The 19,798-nt window shown below is 39.7% G+C and overlaps 1 protein-coding gene across 3 annotated transcripts in view; it reads right to left on the bottom strand.

Moving 5' to 3' along the window:
- The window catches only part of ADAMTS18 (ADAM metallopeptidase with thrombospondin type 1 motif 18), a 156,723-nt gene that overhangs the window by 44,798 nt on the left and 92,127 nt on the right, over positions 1-19,798 (bottom strand). For all 3 annotated transcript variants that reach the window (XM_032284505.1, XM_032284503.1, XM_032284504.1), the window contains 3 exons: positions 15,464-15,559; positions 11,501-11,649; positions 2,261-2,433 (listed from right to left, as the gene is read on the bottom strand). In XM_032284505.1, coding sequence (XP_032140396.1) covers positions 2,261-2,433; positions 11,501-11,649; positions 15,464-15,559 — 418 coding nt within the window. The remainder of the gene's footprint in view (positions 1-2,260; positions 2,434-11,500; positions 11,650-15,463; positions 15,560-19,798) is intronic.

Consider the following 19,798-nt stretch of genomic DNA (forward strand, 5'->3'; position numbering starts at 1 on the left):
TTTTTTTTTTTTTTTTTTTTTTTTTTTAGCACAGATTTCTGGGTGAGTTTATGAGTCCATTAGAAACACGGAAGGAAAGAAGGGGAAAAAACTCACTCCTGTAGCATAGAGATTGTCCACATTTATAAATAAAGTCTTCCCTTGTTCTTTCTAAACTGTAGAAACGTCAGAAGACTTTCAAGTCATGGTCAATCTCCCCTGATGTAAGTGCCAAAAGGAGACAAGGAGGGACTACAAGGCCTTAACTTTTCTGTTTTCCTCCGCTGAGAGGTAAAATCCTAAGGCTGGGAGTCTGTTTTATTCAACGCATCTAGCAACATGTCTCCTACACGAAAAGAGCTCGGTCAACAACTGTTGGATGAATGAATGAAATTGCATGCTCCCCACTCAGTGAACACTCCAATAAAATTAGTGAAAGCACTTTGAAACCAGCAAGCATTTTCTAAATTACAAAATATATTTGTTTAACTTTCTCCTTATATCTTCCACACAAAGCATATTTAAAGGTGGTATAAGAACCAATTTCATAAGCACTATATTTGAATGAAAGATGTAATATGGTAAAGGCCAAGGAATATCCATGAAGCCAAAGCAAAGAATAGACAACAGAGTCACAGAGAAAGAACCTCAGACAGGAAACATGAGATTGCAGGAATATACAACCAAGAGAAAGAAAATCTTCCAACAATGGAATTGGAAGCAATGCAGCATCCTTGCTATGTAACCACTCAGTTCCTGGTAGAATGCCTCTAGCGATGGAGAGCTTACTACTTACAGAGGCAATATATTTTCATTTTGGACAGTTAATATTGATTTACTTATTCATTCATTTCAAAAGCTGTAATTATTACATACATATACACCAAGTGCTGTTCTTAGATACTGAAAACATAAGCAAGCCCAAGACAGACAAAAGCTTAGTCCCTGTGGAACCTAAATTCTAGTGTGGGGGGGAAGATAACAAATAAATGACTAGATAAAAATACATTCATGCAATGAGAAGAGCTGTGAAAAATAAAACAGAGTAAAGGGTTCAGAGAACAACGTGAAGGAACAATATTCGAATAGGCTGTCAAGGAAGGTCTTTCTGAGGAGATCATATGGCTAGAATGTTCTCAGCTCTTGAATTAATTCTGTTCTCTAAAGTAATTTAAAATAAATCAAACATCCTTCACATTCAAGAGCTCTTTGAATAGCTCTTTCTTATGTGCGGTAAACATCTATAGGTCCCTCATTATTTCCTCCTAAGACACAGCTTTTGGAATTGTGATGTCTGCCTCTATGTGCGCTTTCTGGACAAACAGTCATGACCCAAAACCACATGAGTGCTTCTGAAATGGCTGGGCTGATATTGAGCAAAGCTCCACAATCCTCTTTTGATTTGGAGGCTCTACTTGTTATAATGATGCCTCTAATTATATTAGCTTCCTTTATGATCACTGATAATAGAGGTTCATTTTGAGCTTTGGCACAGAACGGCCCATGAATTGTCATTAAACTTAGTCTCTTACCATTCTACACATGGGCAGTTGGGATTCATATATAATCCTGTTGCAAGACAGCATGAATAAGTTTTGACAAATCGAATAGATGGAAGTAATGAAACAACTACAATGGTGACAACTTATTTTACATAGGTAATGGCAACTACATTAAACTCTTCTGCTGTAACTAAAATTAATGTTTATTATTATTATGTCAAAATAGACATAATAATTTAAAAAGTAAAATATAAGCCATAACTTTAAGTATAGTAAGTGCTAACAACTTAGTATAATTTTTATTCATAGCTCTGTGTGTGTGTGTGTGTGTGTGTGTGTGTGTGTGTGTGTGTGCATGCACACAGTCTACAAACAGGCCTTCCCATGCTTGTAATCAACTGACATGTCAGTTACTGTATATGGTATCTCTAAGGGGTATATATGGTTTCATGAGTTTTTGGTCTGGACAGTTCATATCAATTTCAATTAAGATCCCTAGGAGACTCAATTGCCAAAATGTCAAAGGTAAGTTGAGAAACATAAGTACATTCCAAACACATGAAACCTTAGGTTTACAGATGTGGGAGACAAGAGGTATCTTATGGGGAAAAAAAAGGTGGAAAAATAAACAAAACCCATGGAATGAAACACTGGGCCAGGATGAGCCCAGGGAATGAAAGGTAAACATTGAAACTCTTTGATACAGGCAGCAATTTCTTCTGTGTTGTTCAATCACATTATTATCCAGAGACTTATTTGAGCGTCAGAGACCAAATTACCTTCCACTTTTGTATACGGTTTCCACTGATAGAACCATCCACGGAAAGGTTTGCTGTTATATTCTGCGCACTGTTGAGCCCGAAAATCCAAGCTATTTTCATTGCAAGGGTTAATGTTGCACAGCTGATAAATACGGCCAGAACCTGGACAGAATTTGCCACCATACTGAGGCCTGGAAATGAAATTAACAAACTTTAATGTTAGCAATCAAAGGGCTCACTATTAGTAACATGCAATAACATAAAGACGGGCAGTCCAGATGAGCATCACCAGTGTATGCAAACGCATACAGTCGATTACAGGAATAGACGTATATAGCATACAACTTACCACCTTCCTTCTTGCATCTAAGCTAGACATAACTAATCAATCAGGGAATTTTTTTCTAGTTCCTTTCTTTACCACTGCTCACCCATTAAAACTGGCATGCTAAATCAAACTTATCTGCCATCCCTGATCCAATTTTTACATTCTGTCAATTTCCTTAAAGACTGACGAATTTTTTTTTTTTAACTTTTTATCATCATCATTATTATTATTATTGAGACAGGGTCTTACTGTGTTGCCCAGGCTGGAATGCAGTGGCATGATCTCAGCTCACTGCTGCCTCCACCTCTCCAGCTCAGGTTAGCCTCCTATTTCAGCCTCCCAAGGCTGGGACACCCAGCTAACATTTATACTTTTTGTTGAGATGTGGTTTCACCATGTTGCCCAGACCAGTCTCAAACTTTTGGGCCGAAGTAGTCCACCCGCCTCAGGCTCCCCAAGTGTGGGGATTACAGGTGTGAACCACTGCACCCAGCCGGAAAGGATATTCTTTTGTTTTTAAATTTTTAAAAATTACTTAAACTAATTTTGGGTTCAGGGGTACATGTGAAGGTTATACGGGTAAAGTGCATTTCACAGGGGTGTGGCATACATACTATTTCATCGCTCAGGTAATAAGCATAATATCTGATAAGCAGTTTTTCAATCCTCTCCCTCCTCCAATCCTCCACCCTCAAGTTGGCCCCAATGTCTGTTGTTTTCTTCTTTGTGTCCATATTTAGTCAATGTTCAGCTCCCACTTATAAGGAAGACCATGTGACATTTGGTTTTCTGTTCCTGCCTTAGTTGGCTTAGAAGAATGACCTCCAGCTCCAACCGACAGCAAAGGACAGGATCTCACTCTATTTTATGTCTGCATAGTATTCCATGGTGTGTATATATCACATTTCTTTATCCAGTCTATTGTTGATGGGCATTTACGTTGATTCCATGCCTTTGCTATCATGAATAGTGCTATAATGAATATACGCATGCATGTGTCTTTATGGTAGAACAATTTTTTTAAAAAATTTTTTTATTTCAATAGGTTGTTTGATTACGTAACTTCTTTAGTAGTGATTTTTGAGATTTTGGTACACCCACCACCCAATCATTGTACCCTGTACCCAACGTGTAGTCTTTTATCCGTTGCCACCCCCTGCCCTTTCCCTTGAGTCCCCAAAGTCCAGCGTTTCATTCTTATGCCTCTGTGTCCTCATAGCTTAGGTCCCACATATAAGTGAGAACATGCAATGTTTGGTTTTCCATTCCTGAGTTTACAGCAGCACAATTTGCAATTACAAAAACATGGAACTACCCCAAATGCCCACCAATCAACAAATAAAGCAAATGTGGTATGTGTAGACGATGAAGTATTACTCAGCCATAAAAAGTAATGTAATAATGGCATTCACAGCAAGCTGGATGAAATTGGAGACTATAGTCTATCTGAAAGGACATTCTTGCCACTCATCACATTAGCTCCTGTGTTTGGAAAATCTGTAAATACACCTAAAAGTTCTTATTACTGTCTATGTGTTCTTGAGTGCTACATACACATACCCTATTTTTGTACACCAAAGGCTCTTCAAACGCGGACCCAAGCTACCTCTCCAGCTTCCTCCCATTTCCTAACACTCTAATTGTCTTCCTACACTTTGCCATGCACCTGCTATTGCACAGAATGTCAGCACAGTGGGGAGAAGGAAGAGAAAGCACCATTTGCCGCTCTCCTCAATCCAGCTGTCAGTCATTGAGATGATATTTTGATTACAATATGACTGTTGTGTGTTTCTTCTGGATGATTCTAAACCCAGAGGGAAAACATGCTCTTGTTTTCATCAGCATAATCACTTTTCAACTTTGCAGGTGGCCTACTCCTTTCCTGCCAAGCACAATGGGAAATGGATTTCTAGAGCAGGGAATTCCATTAGAGCATACATAATTATGATATAAAGGCAAGCTCTTAAAGATCTTGGTAGGCAGATTCTCATCTGCAAAAACCAGAAAGCAAAATAAAGGAAAAAATAGTACCACCACACTGAAAATTACCCATAACATTGTATCTGGCTTACTCTGTGCACAAAGCCAGGGGCTTCTTGTCATTCTTCCCATTTGAGAGTTTTCTCTGAAGGCCAAAACTCAACTATGGATCATCTTGTATAAAAATCTGATGCGAACATATAACATGAAAGGCGGTTCCCGCTGAATAAATTCATGTGATTAAAATTCCTTGTCTCTTTAGGAAGCACAAGTACGCTCTAAAACACCCCTAGAATTGCTTCAGCATACTTTATCCAGTCCTCCTATAACTGCATGGTAAAATGGATTCAACAGAAACGGGAAATGTCACACTGCCAGAAAGAGATTTTTATGCTATTTCAAAACATTCTGGAGCAACTACTTAAACATTCAGCAGCCACTGTGATAAATCAAATCCCTGAAGACTTCTTAAATGATTACCTCAAAAGCACTTAGAAAAATCTTAAAGTGCTATGTCATGGCCTCAATATTCCTGGTCATCTTTACAAGGCATATTTAAAACTAATTTCTCAGTTTAAGACTTTGAGATTTAATGAATAACCCTCATTTGGACGATATATGGTTAATGAAGTGAAAGAGGACTGCAAGGTGTTACTTTATCCGCTTATGGAACTTGTAACGTGGAAAAGACCACCAAATTCACATAGCCATGTCTTTCTTTTATAGATGAAGTGAAATCCCGCTGACAGAGCCTACAAAACCTGTTGAATGAGGGTCATACAACAGCTAGAAGGAAGCAGAGACGAGTTCAAGCTCAGGCCTGTAGACTCAGTCCAGGATTCTTTCCTACTTAACTATGCCTGCATTTAACTGAGTCCTAAGGCCGATGGGTCCACGTATGGTAAGAAAGAGGAATAGTCAGTAAGGTGCCATGTTTAGGGAGCTGGCCTTTTACGATGAAGCAGACTGTGATTTTTTTTTTAAATTTTGCGGCAGAGTTCTGCTCTGCCACCCAGGGTGGAGTGAAGTGGCACAATCATGGCTCACTGCAGCCTCAAATTCCTGAACTCAAGCAATCCTCCTGCCTCAGCCTCTAAGTAGTTAGGACTACAGGCATGTGCCACCATGTCTGACAAGTTTTCAAAATTTTTAGAGATGAGGGTCTTTCTATCTTTCCCAGGCTGGTCTTAAACTCCTGGCCTCAAGTAATCCTCCTGCCTTGGCCTCCCACACTGCTGGAATTCGAGGCATGATCCACCAAACCTGGTTAGAACTTTGCAATACAGTATTCTCTGCCTCCTCCCAGCTTAACTTTAGGTGATTTTATTTAACCTCCTCATGTGCAAAATAGGAACAGTTGTGACGATTAACTGATAAAATGTAAAGAATTTAGGGCAGTATCTAGGGCAGAGTTAGAATAAATAAATTATAACTATCTTTAAATGCCATATACTTTTGCATTGAATGCCCACCCTGTGCTGAGTATTATGTGATCTGACTTTCATATACTAATACAATTCATTTTTAATTATGGGATAAGGTCAAAGCGATGAAAACTAATTGGTGGCAAGCATTTGGGCTTTTCCATTAAAATGCAGGTAACATTTTTCTGCAGCTTTAAACATGACTGTTAGCCTAACTTACCAGAAAATTCTATCCTGATATGTCCTGGTGTAAGAAGTTCTTTAACATTAAAAAGAAATACAGAAATAGAAAACAAAAACCTAGGCACATGATTTTGTCCTTGGACTACTATAAAGAGCATATCTTTCTGCATAATTTATCAAGTCCTGACTACAAATAGTTACAACGGTACCTGCTTGGATGAGTATTAAAATCACTTGGAGAGCTCTGTTAAACTACACACACACACACACACACACACACACACACACACACACACACAGAGAGAGAGAGAGAGAGAGAGAGAGAGAGAGAGAGAGAGAGAGAGACTCTGATTGATTGATTCCTGGGGCCCTCCATCCACTTTTACAATAAGAATATCTGATATCGAAGTTCCAGAAATTAGTATTTTTTAAAAACACACCTGGTGATTCTGATAACCAGCTGAGCCTCAAAATTACTGATTGGAAAATATACCACCAATTACATTCAATTATTCTTCTGGGGCCATGACGTTCCTCCTCACTCCATGTGCTAAGTTGCCTTCGAGTTATCAGACAATTCTTCTTTCTCAAATAGACTCTTGTTTTAGGAAAGTTCTAGAATACCTTAGCACATCACTAATACTTTTCTGGGAGAGTTTATAGGAATTTCACTAGGCTCCCTTACCGGGTGATCATTTACAACAAGGAACCAGAAAAAATGAAAAATGTCAAAGGATTAAGACTATAGGATCTTAATCTGACTCTGCCATTGCCAGTGTGGGGAATTGAGCAAGAGTCCCTAACGCGAATGGGCCTCTGCCCCTCCTGGTTACTCATCTGTAAAGTAACTGGATTAGGCAGCAGGTTTCAACTCATGTGTCAGTTGTAACCTGATTGGGAGCAAATGCCTAAAGAAGGGCATTGGGAAGGTCCCTGAGGCATAGACGACCTCAAAAAAAAAAAAAAAAAAAAAAAGGCTTCCATCAGTTAAAATAGTCTACCACTGACATGGGACAAAGGATGGCCCTGCATGCCTGGCATTGCCCATTCCAGAACCAGATAGCCTTCTACTCTTTCAGGGCTAAAAAAAAATTGATAAATCTATGAATCAGCCAGGGATCATTTTTTTATGAAATAAAATTTGTTCTGCAAAAAACATTTTACATGAAACAGAAACCTCACGCTGCTTCTCAGATGAGACAATGAAAATGGCTACATTGAGTCATGGAAATAGAACCAAATGCTTAAACTGAAGCAAGAAGGAAATCCATCACTTGAAACAGGGAGAAGAAAAACAGCATTACTGCAACAGAGTGAAATAAGAACAGAGAGAACAATTAATTCAATTGTCTTGGCATAGCCTATCATCTACTTTTTTTATTTTTGGCTTCATGCATAAACAGTATCCTGATTAATCTTTAATCTTGTTTAACATGATAACACTGCACTGAATGAAAATACTTTAGTGATTAATTCTTTTATTAGGCATCTCTAAATTACAATATGATATTTCCATGAACAATGCTCTATTATTATAATGAGAGCGCTCAATCCTACAGATATGAGAGAGGTTTTAACTCAAATCTCAGGGGCGTCATTCATGCACTTTCCCAGCAGAGCTATTGAATTAGGTAATCTATTTCTTTCTTGGGAAAATATTGAGACTGTAAAATGTTGTGATGTACGAAAACCAGATCCATGAACTATGCTTCAAAAATGTAAAGTAATAGGATGATTTTAACAATTCAACTTAAGACATGGCTGCACTCAAAGTATCAGGAGGGTAAAAAATACCCTTCTGCATGTACCAGGAGGTAAGACAATATCGTTGTTTTAATAGTGTTATTAAAATAATCACCTGCTATAAGTGGCAAATGCTCACCAGCCTCCTTACCATTATATTCAGTCACTGGGTTTGATTACATTGTGGGTCTCAATCAGAGACGATTTTGCCCCATATAGGACATTTGGCAATGTATGGAGACATTTTTGGTTGTCACAGCTTGCTGGGTAGGGGGCATCAGTCGGTCAAGGCCAGGGATGCTGCTAAACATCTTACCATGTACAGGACAAACCTCCACAACAAAGAATTTTCCAGCCATGTCAATAGTGCTGAAATTGAAAAGCTCTATTTTAGTCTGTGATATTCCCAAGAACACCTAACATACGATGGTCAAAGCGTCTCCCAACTCTGCTTTGTATTTTACGAACAAAACAGACTTTTAATCTAGCTCAGATGGCTGACTCAGATGAAGTTCCATTCAACTTCTAAAAAATTTCCTTTTGCTCTAATATCGTTATTTAATTCTCCATTTACCAAACAGTTATGCAATGCTTATGACATGCCAGATCCTTTTCTAAGGCACTTTACAGACATGAACTTAGTTGATATAAGTACTGTTTTTATCCCGTTTTTATAAATGAGGAATCTGGAGCAGGAAGACTAAATTGTCTGTGGTCATAGATAGCAAGTGTTAGGGTCAGGATGCAAAAATGGCTGTTAAGCTTCAGAGACTCTGTTCTCATCCTCCGCACTATGCTACCAACTTAAATTGTGTTGTGAATTAAATCTAGTGTATTCCAACGTTCCATCACATTCTTCTCACTCCATCACATTCTTCAGAGGCCAGTTTCGTAAGTAAAGGCTCTGTCTCTCCAACCCTGCTTCTGTGGGTTGACCCTCCACGATCCCATCCTCCTGGTGAGCTTGGGATGAGGATGATGAAAACCACACAGATCCCAGAACCTTTTGTTGAATGCCCACTGAATGTTCCCCAGTCTGTCAGGCATCCTACAGATGCAATTTCTAACCCCCATCCAAACTTCCAGGGTTATCTTCTACATTTTATTATACATAAACCCAAGTCAAATGACTTTTACAAAGCCACAGAGTTAAGAAGTGGCAGAGACAGGGTTTAGAGTCTTTCTATCTATGGCCAAAACGTGGACTCTTTCTGCATCATCCTGCCAATTGGAAAATAGACATTTCACACGTGTTTTGTGTGGGAGTTAGCGCATATAAAAGTAACATAAAACCACCTTCATGTTCACACAGCACAAACTGCAGCTCAGACTCCAGTATCACCAGACCAAAGAGTACCCACAGGTGACCACAGGCCAATTTCAATCCACAGCTGAATTGACTAGTTGTCACAGTGGGTTTTTCTGTCTTTAAAGAAAATTGAATTTGCTGTCAATATTTTTAAAATTGGGAAGTTTCACAGGCAGCATTTTTCCATATTTCTGGTTTCTCTTTAAAAGTCAGGCAGATCTGTCAACACGTGTTGATGTACATTCCTGCAAGGCAAAAATCAGCATACTTTCTGCAGTTCACCAGTTTGAGAGGCACACACGAGGTCTGCCGGCCAAACTTTACTCTTCTACGATATCACAAGAATTTAATTATATGGCTGTGGAACCCTAGTTTGGATGAACACAGTAGCTCAGAGTCTTACCGGATCATCACAGTCCCATACAGAATGACTCCTCTGCCTGTTTTGGTTTCTGCCCACCATACCTTCCCTCCACGTACATGGCCTTTATGTGTAAACAGTAAAGCTCTGGTTGATATTAACTGGAGGGAAGAAAATGGCATTTAAAAACAGTGTTTTCTCACATGGGGGGCCTATTGGGGGTTGGGGGGGGAGCAAGGGGAGGGAGAGCATTAAGATAAATGCCTAATGGACGTGCAGCTTAAAGCTTCGATGATGGGTTCATAGGTACAGCAAACCACCATGGCACATGTATACCTATGTGACAAACCTGCACATTCTGCACATGTATCTTGGAATTTAAGGTAAATTTTAAAAAAAGAAAAAAAAATAAAACCAGGGTGTTCTGTTGGTGGGAATGTAAATTAGTACAGACACTATGGAGAACAGCATAGCGGTTCCTCAGAAAACTAAAAGTAGGACTACCATCTGATCCAGCAATCCCAAAAGAAAGGAAATCAGTGTGTAGAGATGCCTGCATTCCTGTGTTCACTGCAGCATGATTCACAACAGCCAAGACAAGGAAGCAACCTAAGAGTCCCTCAGTGGATGAATAAAGAAAGAAAATGTGGCACATATACGTAATTGAATAGTGTGCCATGTTTTCTTTATCCATTCATCCTACTAATGCTACTTGATAGTATAGTATAGATACTATATATTAATGCTCTATTATATATACTGTTATATATACTATATATAATATATATTATATATGTTATATATACTATAGTATTATATATATTATGGATAATATACAGTATTGTATATACTATGTATTAATATTAACATATATAATACTATTATGCAGTATAATAGTATTATGCTAAAAATATTCAGCCTATTATGATAGTATTTAATTCTGCTTAATACTATTCATCCTATTTAATACCATTCAGCCATCATTAAAATGAAATCCTGTCATTTGCAACAAAATGAATGGAACTGGAAGACATTCTATTAAGTGAAATAAGCGAGACACAGAAAGAAAGACAAATATTGCATCTTCTCCCATGTGGGAACTAAAAACGAAAAAGAGGGCCAGGCGCCATTGGCTCATGTCTGTAATCCCAGCACTTTGGGAGGCTGAGGAAGGCGGATCACAAGCTCAGAAGATTGAGACCATCCTGGCCAACATGGTGAAACCTCATCTCTACTAAAAATACAAAAAATTAGCTGGGTGTGGTGGCGCACGTCTGTAACCTCAGCTACTTGGGAGGTTGAGACAGAAGAATCGCTTGAACCAGGTAGTTGGAGATTGCAATGAGCCAAGATTGCTCCACTGCACTCCAGCCTGGTGAAAGAGCGAAACTCCATCTCATCTCCAAAAACCGCATCGCTTGGAAAAGAAAAAGAAAGAAAGAAATTGAACTCACAGAGCTAGAGAGTGGAATGACAGCTGAGAAGGGTAGTGGGGACGGAGAATGCTAATACTGGAATGGTTAACGGGTACAAAAATATAGTTAGCTAGAAATATAGTTAGATTTAATGAATAATATCTAGTGTTCAGTAGCACAAATATAGGGTGGCTACAGTTAACAATACTTTATTGTATATCTTAAAATAACTAAAAGAGTGGAATGTACCTAATAAAGAAATGATATTGGAAGGTTTTTTAATACAGAAACAATAAAGGCTTGAGGTGATGGTTACCTCATTATGCTGATTTGATCATTCCACATTGTATGCCTGTATCAACACATCACATGCACCCCATAAATATGTATAACCATTATGTACCCATAATAATTAAAAATAAAATAAACTTATTAAAGTATGAACAAGAAAAACTGGTGTGTTACAGGCTGAAGGTTAATGCCTTGCAAAGACTAACTTTCTGCTGGAGCCTTACTTGGGGTTATTGCAGTGTCTCTCCTGGTACTTGACTCCTCCACCACATGTCCGGGAACATTCCGACCACTTCGACCAGGCGGACCACTGGCCATGGATGGGCCGGGGCCCGAGCTCCCCGAACTTCACACACTGGCCTTGCCGACACCACTGTGAAAAGAACGTGTTAGATGGTTCCTGTCAGAGACCACCTGGGAAAGCACAGGGAGGGAGCTGCCAACACCTGCACAGTAACAGGAAAAACAGGTCTGTAGGGAAAAAAGGAAAATGCCTGATAGCTTGATAGATTCCTTTCTTTGCTGTGCTCTAAAAACACTCAACTACTCTGCACTGACCACATGCATTTTGAGAGGCTGGCATCTAGAGAAAAGTGGTACTGCTCGTCAACAGGCTGAGTATGATAGGCTTTGTGAGCTGTGGAGGTGAGATGTTCAGATAGGATTCTACCTAACAGCCAAGGGAGGCAGTATAAAGTTACAAGGAATCCTCCCTTGCCACTTAGAGACAACACTACTTAAAGAACAATTGGGATCACTCATTCAAGAACAGTGAAGATATTAACACAATTTATCATTCTGAATGCTTTATCATAAAAACAGATACAATTACATGTACATTATATTTTTATTCCAAACCCATCACTATAGAGCATTTCTTATGAAACTGAACAACTCAGTCTGTACAGATCGTTCTCTTCAGACAGCATCCTTTTTCCTTTTGTCCACATAAAAGGTGCCCACTTTAGATGCTCTGATGACTCTGAGCTCTTTCAGTGTCTTTGATAAATTAGCTCAGGGTCTTTCATTTGCCCATGATCTGTACAAGCTAGATGGAGAGCTATTTTCTGTATCAACCTTTCCATTTTAGTTCTCCTTTGTAACAAATTCCAGGCTTGGCTGGTCATCTCTCCCTGAGGGTTGCATTCACCTCTGGTAGTGTTTCTTTAATTTTTGTTTTGTTTTTCGTTGTGGTTGCCCACCCCACCCCCACCCCTCACCCCTGCAGTGCTTTTATTATGAGCAAGTTCTGCATGACTTAGCATAACTGCTCTTTTCTAAAAGCCTCTGCAATTACATCCAAAGGGTTGGGGTTTGGACCATGCCAGGTTTTGCTGAGGAGTCAGGGGTTCAGTTACAGAATTATGGGAAGGTTGTTTGACTTTCAAATCTTCACTTTTCCCCTGTGATACATTTGGCTTCAGAACTGTTTATTGTGTGGCTTGGTTGCTAGTGCACTTTGTCTAGGTTAAGATATTGCTTCCTTTCTTCACATTCTTGCCATGTGCTGATTAATTCTTCTGTTTTTAATTTTTCTTTCCCCTGGATTAATTGCCATTTCAGAGTTTGCATGAAATCATTTAACACTATTGAGAACTTTTTGGGGAAAGCAATCAGTCATTTGAGGATTTTGTCTACCATAAGCATGCATCTTTTCTACCAGGAATCACGGGACTCTACTGGACCGAGCTCAGTGGCTGAGACAAAATTACAACGGCCAATAACAATAACAGCAGCAGCAGCCACAGGTTGTTAAGTTGCTTCCACGTGCCAAAAATGGTGCAGAGAGCTTCACATGCAGTATCTCATCCAATCCTTGCAAAGCACTGAGTTAAAAACTATTTTTCTCAGAGAAATGTAGCAAAGAAATACTAGCTAACTTGCTCAGAGGACACAAACTACCCAAATAGAGCTATTCAAATAACTATGCAAGCATATGCTGTTGCTTTTTCTTTTCTTTTCTTTTTAGACAAAGTCTCACTCTGCTGCCCAGGCTGGAGTGTGCTGGTGCGATCTCGGCTCATTGCAACCTTCGTCTTAGGAAATCCCAATGAGGACTGTTCTTGAAAATGTTAATAAAAGTGTTGTACCCATGATGATACAGAACAATGACTTAGTGGAATAATTGGGAATATAAATACTGCTTAAGTCACTTTTACTTTGGAAGCATAAAAATTTAGAACTTGTGTCTTGAGGATTAATGGATTCTTTTTTTTAAAAAAAATTGAAAAAGCAGCCAGGTGTGGAGGCTCTCGCCTGTAATCCCAACACTTTGGGAGGCTGAGGTGGGCAGATCATGAAGTTAGTATTAAAGAGCTAAAAATCACAAACCTTTTGAAGAGATATTGAATAAGCATCCTAACAAATATCAGAAAGCGTCTGCTGAAAATCTATTTATTGTCATGTGTCTGTGCCTTTGCCTCTGATGTTGCCCCGTCTCTGAAAAGTCCTTTCTATCATCCAACTGAAGAACTTCAACCCAAACTCCAACAACCATCTTGATGTGCCCACTTGTGGTTTATTCTAAGTGCATAGCTAATCCCACACAAGATTCATCTCTCATTTCATCTGGGCTCTGATAGCAACTACTGCTTAGAGAAGGTGTGTTTGAAGACAGCATTAGAGTTACTTGCTTCTATATGTGTTTCCCCTACTAGACGGTTAATTTTTATTTTTTTAATTTATTTTTGAGACACAGTCTCACTCTGCCTCCCAGGCTGGAATGCAGTGGCACAATCTTGCCTCCAGGATGCAAGTGATTTTCATGTCTCAGCCTCCCAAGTAGCTAGGATTACAGGGGTGGCCACCACACCCAGCAAATTTTTGTATTTTTAGTAGACATAAGGTTTCACTATGCTAGTCAAGCTAGTCTTGAACTCCTGACCTCAAGTGATCTGCCCGTCTCAGCCTCTCAAAGTGATGAGATTATAGGTATGAGCCACTGTGCCCCACTTGGATTGTACATTTTTAAAGAAATACAACTGTTTTATTCATCTCTACATCCACAGAGCCTCCTGTTCCCCATATCTAGTAGTCAATAACTTACTGTGGAATGAAATAACTTTTTCTTTTTCAGAGACAGGGCCTAGCTCTGTGGCCCAGGATGGAGTGCAGTGGTGTAATCATAGCACACTACAGCCTCAAACTCCTGGGTTAAAGCGATCCTCCTCCCTCAACCTCCCAAGTTGCTGGGACTACAGGCACGTACCACCATGCCTGGTTAATATTTTAGTTTTTGATAGAGATAGGGTCTTGCTATGTTACCTGGTCTTGAACTCCTGGCTTCAAGCAATCCTCCCCATTCAGCCTCCCAAAGTGTACGATTACAGGTGTGAGCCATCACACCCAGCCTTCAAATAACTTTAAACGACCAATGACCATTTTTTCCTATGTAGGCTTATACGGCCTTGAGAAAGAGCCAATAGTTGAGATCAGCAAGCCTGTACCATCTCATTATCTCTTGTCATTCAAAGCTTTTCCATCATGGACCTTCAAATGAACTCCCCAAATCTGGATCATTTACTAGTAGCCCAAATGCAACTGGCCCTCCAGACTCTACTGGGAAAGTGGAGGAAAAATAGAAAAAATTATGTGAGTGTCCTTCATTCAAAATATTGAGATGTCCCATAATCTTTCAAAATGGAGGTGGTTCTCTGCATAGAAGATGCTCATCAGCAAAAGGACCTTAGGTACCCACTAGGTGGAGGTGTTCCTTACCCTTCAATAGGAAAGTCACTGTACATAATGGAAATCTACAAGGCATGTCAGAAGCTCAATGACAGCTCCTGCGAGTTGAGCTGAGTAGCAGAGGCCTTGGTCTGGAGGGAGAGTCATTTTTTTTTTATAACAAGACATCTGATCCCTGAGACTTTTTATATACCACAAGTTTAAAAGGAAAATGGTATGCAGTGAAACCTGTTAGCTCATTGAAAGAGAGATATTTGGAGCCAAGCCACCATCTAAAACAGGAAGACAAAGAAAAAAGAAAAAAAAAAATCTTCAACAATTGAGCTACCTGGGTTAGAGAGCATTCAGCTTTATGATTGCTGCTAAGTAATGTTGCTTAATATACAGAGAAGCCAGAAAACATATACTGCCAAAGCATTCCATCCTAAGGTGACAGTACATTTTGAGTTCTACGCCTTATCGAATTTCTAGAGCTAAAAACTGACAAGTATGCAGTTTACCATACTCAAGCCACAAAGGGTTCCTTCTGCTGCAGGCATAAACTTGGTCTCACACCTGTGACCCACTCGGTGGCACCAAAGTGATTTGCAAATGTCCTGAAAGAAAAAAAGGGGCCAGTGAGGGTGATATACAATAAAAACAAGAATATTCAAAGATTTTGTATACATTATTATATTTTGGGGTAGCTGAAATCAGAAATTATTCAGAAAGTAGAGGCCAGTGAAGTTCATAACACCAAGGATAATATGTTTTACCAACTATGTAAGTGAGGGGTTTCTACAGTATCCAGATATTCACGTGTGTTTAGTAACAGCTGGTAGGTAGCAACATTTAATTTAGAGAACACTTGGCTTGGAAGGGATAGACCTGATCTCTCATGATGTGATAATAACCATTGTAGCAGAAGACGTCAAGACTGGAATAAAGTAAGTCTGATTCAAATCATCATCCCGAAATTCCTGGTTTCATTCCCTATGGACATGTTACAGAATCCCTTTAAGTTACAGTTTTCTCATCTGTCCAGTAGTGATAAAATCAATACTTGACTCTATAGAGTTATCAGGATAAATGAGGAACTACAAGTCAAGTGATGGTTTTACCTGGCACACGCAGTTCTTCAAAATATTGGCTTTTTCATCTCTAAAAATAATGTTCTATACTTGCTTTTTCAAGATCCTGTACGTGCTTAACTAAAGCATCTTTTTTTTTTTAAGTTTTTATTTTTCTGGGGTACATGTGCAGAAGTGTAGGTTTGTTACACAGGTATACATGTGCCATGGTGGTTTGTTGCACCCATTAACCCATCATCTACATTAGGTATTTCTCATAATGCTCTCCCTCCCCCTACCTCCTACCCCCCCAACAGGCCTCAGTGTGTGATGTTCCCCTCCCTGTGACCATGTGCTTTCTTTGTTAAACTCCCACCTGTGAGTAAGAACATGCAGTGTTTGGTTTTCTGTTCTTATGTTAATTTTCTGAGAATTACGGTTTCCAGCTAAATGAAACGTTTTTTATGAGTGCTGTTTTTATTTTATTGATTGACTGATGGTAGAGACAGGTTCTTGCTTTGTTGCTCAGGCTGATCTCAAACTCCTAACATAAAGTGATCTTCCCACCTCAGTCTCCTGAAGTGCCGGGATTACAGGCATGAGCCACAATGCCTGGTCACCTTCGTCATCTCTATTGCAATTTTCAAATATGTAATCAATTTAATTCTCAAACTAGACCTATGAAATAATTTAATTCTCATGCTACACTGTGGTACATACAATAATGGACCCCAAAGATGTTCACATCCTAATCCTGGGAACCTGTGAATATGTGAAGTTACATAGCAAAGGAGAATTAAAGTTGCAAATGCAACTGAGGTCGCTGTTGAACTGGAAATGGACACACTGTCCTAAATTTTCCAGGTGGGCCCAACGTAGTCACAAGCATCCTTAAATGGGAAAGAGAAGTTTAGAAGAGAACCAGAGAGATGATAACTCGAGAAAGACCCAGAAGAATGTTGCTGGCTTTGAAGATTAAGGAGGGGCCAGGAGCCAAGGAATGTAGGCAGCTTCTAGAAGCTGAAAAAGGCAAGGAGATAACTTCTCTCCTAAGGCCTTTAAAACCCTGCTGACACACTGATTTTAGTCCTTTCTTTTTTCTTCTTCTTCTTCTTCTTTTTTTTGAGGCTGACTTTCACTTTTGTCACCCAGGCTGGAGTGCAATGGTACCATCTTGGCTCACTACAACCTCTGTCTCCCGGGTTCAAGGGTTCTCCCACCTCAGCCTCCCGAGTAACTGGGATTACAAGCCACCACACCTAGGCAATTTTTGTATTTTTAGTAGAGACAGGGTTTCACCACGTTGGCCAGGCTGGTCTTGAACTCCTGACCTCAGGTGATCTGCCTGCCTTGGCTTCCCAAAGTGCTGAGATTATAGGAGTGAGCCATTGTGCCCAGCCTGATTTTAGTCCTTTCAAATGCCCACTTCCAGAACTATAAGAAAATAAACATGTGTTGCCTTAACTCACACTAAGTTTGTGGAATTATTTAGATAGGGAACTAATACTGTTGTATTACCAACACTTTAGTGGTGGAAACTACACTAATTCTTCATTTAAACTCATTTAGCTGAAAAAACTGAGCAAGCAACAGATGCTGTTGAAGCCTTAAAGTCACATGGCTGGCCAGGGACAAAGGCAGGCCTCAAGCTGGCCTGATTTTTGAGTCTAGTAACTTAACCACTACACTGGGCTTGGATTTGCCACTGATGGATATTGGAAGGCTCTCATATTCTCCAGGCCTCAGTTTTCTCGTCTATAAAGAAACAGAACCAGATTGCTTTTAGTTCTAACAGTTAATGTTGCTATTTAGAATTATATTGCTAATAAAATGTCGTGAAACACTGCAAAAGGTCAAAGTGACTTCATCTGGTTGCCACATTCTACTTCCTATGGTAAAAATGTGAACACGGACATTTTGGGGAAAATATAAACAACCAGGGAGGAGAAAAATAATTTTTGTTGTTACTTGTTGAAATCCTAAAAATTCAATGAACCAGGCACCTAACTTCCCAAACCTCCATTTAATGTAGATTTTATAGTCAGAAAATATGGCAAGAATATGCTTAGACATATTTCGCAAACACATGAGAAAAGCTTTCCATGGGACTGAGAAAAGAAAACACAGGGAAACCAGAGATATATACAGTAATTTTGGTCTTGTAGACCATAAAATTTTTCCTCCAAAAAGAGAATGGAAGAATACTGAGGACACTTCTTAGAAACACCACCACCACCCGCTGCCCCAGATGTGGGTACGTGTACCATTCCCAAATCTCAAAACAGCTCATAAGCCAGAATATATACATCTCTGAATGCATATATTCATGAACCCACCGCTGACAGTAGCAGATATCATGAGGCAGCTTCCCAGCAAAGTGAATCAGGGTCACCGCTGCTACGTGTTTTCATACTAAGTCACCCTGGGTTTGAGGAAATCAATAACTGGAGAGCAGCCCATGTGAAACGGGGGGCATGAGAGATAGCCACTGCAACAATTAAACCTATGCTTAGAAAGGCTTTCAGAACTAAATTGTTTTTCTTCTTACAGCCAGGAAAAAGCCATAACCCACACTCAGTGCCTATGTGGCAACCACCAAAATGGCCCTAGGGCAGATGAAAGGAAGGATAGATGTCACAGCCAATGCCAAGCCACAAGGCCAATAGGAGGGGCAGCTGGAGAGAACCAGGAAAACAAAGCAAAACAAAACAAAACAAAAAACACAGGGATTCCAGAGTGAAATAAGACAGGCTGTGTGAACATGTTATTTCTTCTGTGGTGGAGTACAGAAGTCAAGTGTAATTATAGCCAACTACATGCTTTGACGACCATGAAAGCCCTCTGAGAAGGCTCCCTTTCAAAGTAAACAGAAATGAGAGTTTGCACTTTTTTTGCTTGTACCTCCCCCCTCTTTTTTCCAGCATATTCAAATAACTTTCCCTTATCTATAATTCCCTGGACTTAAGTCATAATTTAAGCGAAAACAAAATAACCACAGAGACCCCAAGGTCTCATGTTGCCTGCATATGATTTTTTTGAACTAGGCAACGTTTTTAAGCAAAGAGTCCCAATGCTATCCATTACTCTGTTCTGTCACTTGCTGGCCATGTCCCCTAGTGGTGTTCTATAGGATGGATACCCCTTCAAGTAAAACTTGACATGCTGACAATGTTAATGGCTTTTGCAAACCAAATTTTATAAAGCATTACAAACTTAACACATCCAAAATGAAAGTTCTTCATCGGCTCCTCAAAAGCTACCCATGTTTAACTGTCCACATCTCACTCCATGACACCTCTATATTTCCAGCAGTTCTGGTCAAATATCCTGGAGTCAGCCAGGTGTGGTGGCTCATGCCTGTAATCCCAGCACTTTGGGAGCCTGAGGCTGGTGAATCACCTGAGGTCGGGAGTTTGAGACCCGCCTGACCAACATGGAGAAACGCCATCTCTACTAAAAATACAAAATTAGCTGGGTGTGGTGGCACACACCTATAATCTCAGGTATTTGGGACGCTGAGGCAGGAAAATCACTTAAATCTGGGAGGCGGAGGTTGCAGGTTTCGGTGAGCCAAGATCACGCCATCGCACTCTAGACTGGGCAATGAGTGCAAAACTTGGTCTCAAAAAAAAAAATCCAGGAGTCATCTTTACTCTTTTGTTTCTGTCATATTCTATCAAGAAATCTCCCACTAGATCATAAAATCATATTGGCTTTGGCTTCAAAATATTTCCAGAATCTGAACATCTATGGCCATTTCCATTTCTACCACCCTGTTCCAAGCCA

Source organism: Sapajus apella, unplaced genomic scaffold (assembly GCF_009761245.1).
Source record: "Sapajus apella isolate SASKATOON/1434 unplaced genomic scaffold, GSC_monkey_1.0 scaffold15, whole genome shotgun sequence".
Taxonomy (NCBI): domain Eukaryota; kingdom Metazoa; phylum Chordata; class Mammalia; order Primates; family Cebidae; genus Sapajus; species Sapajus apella.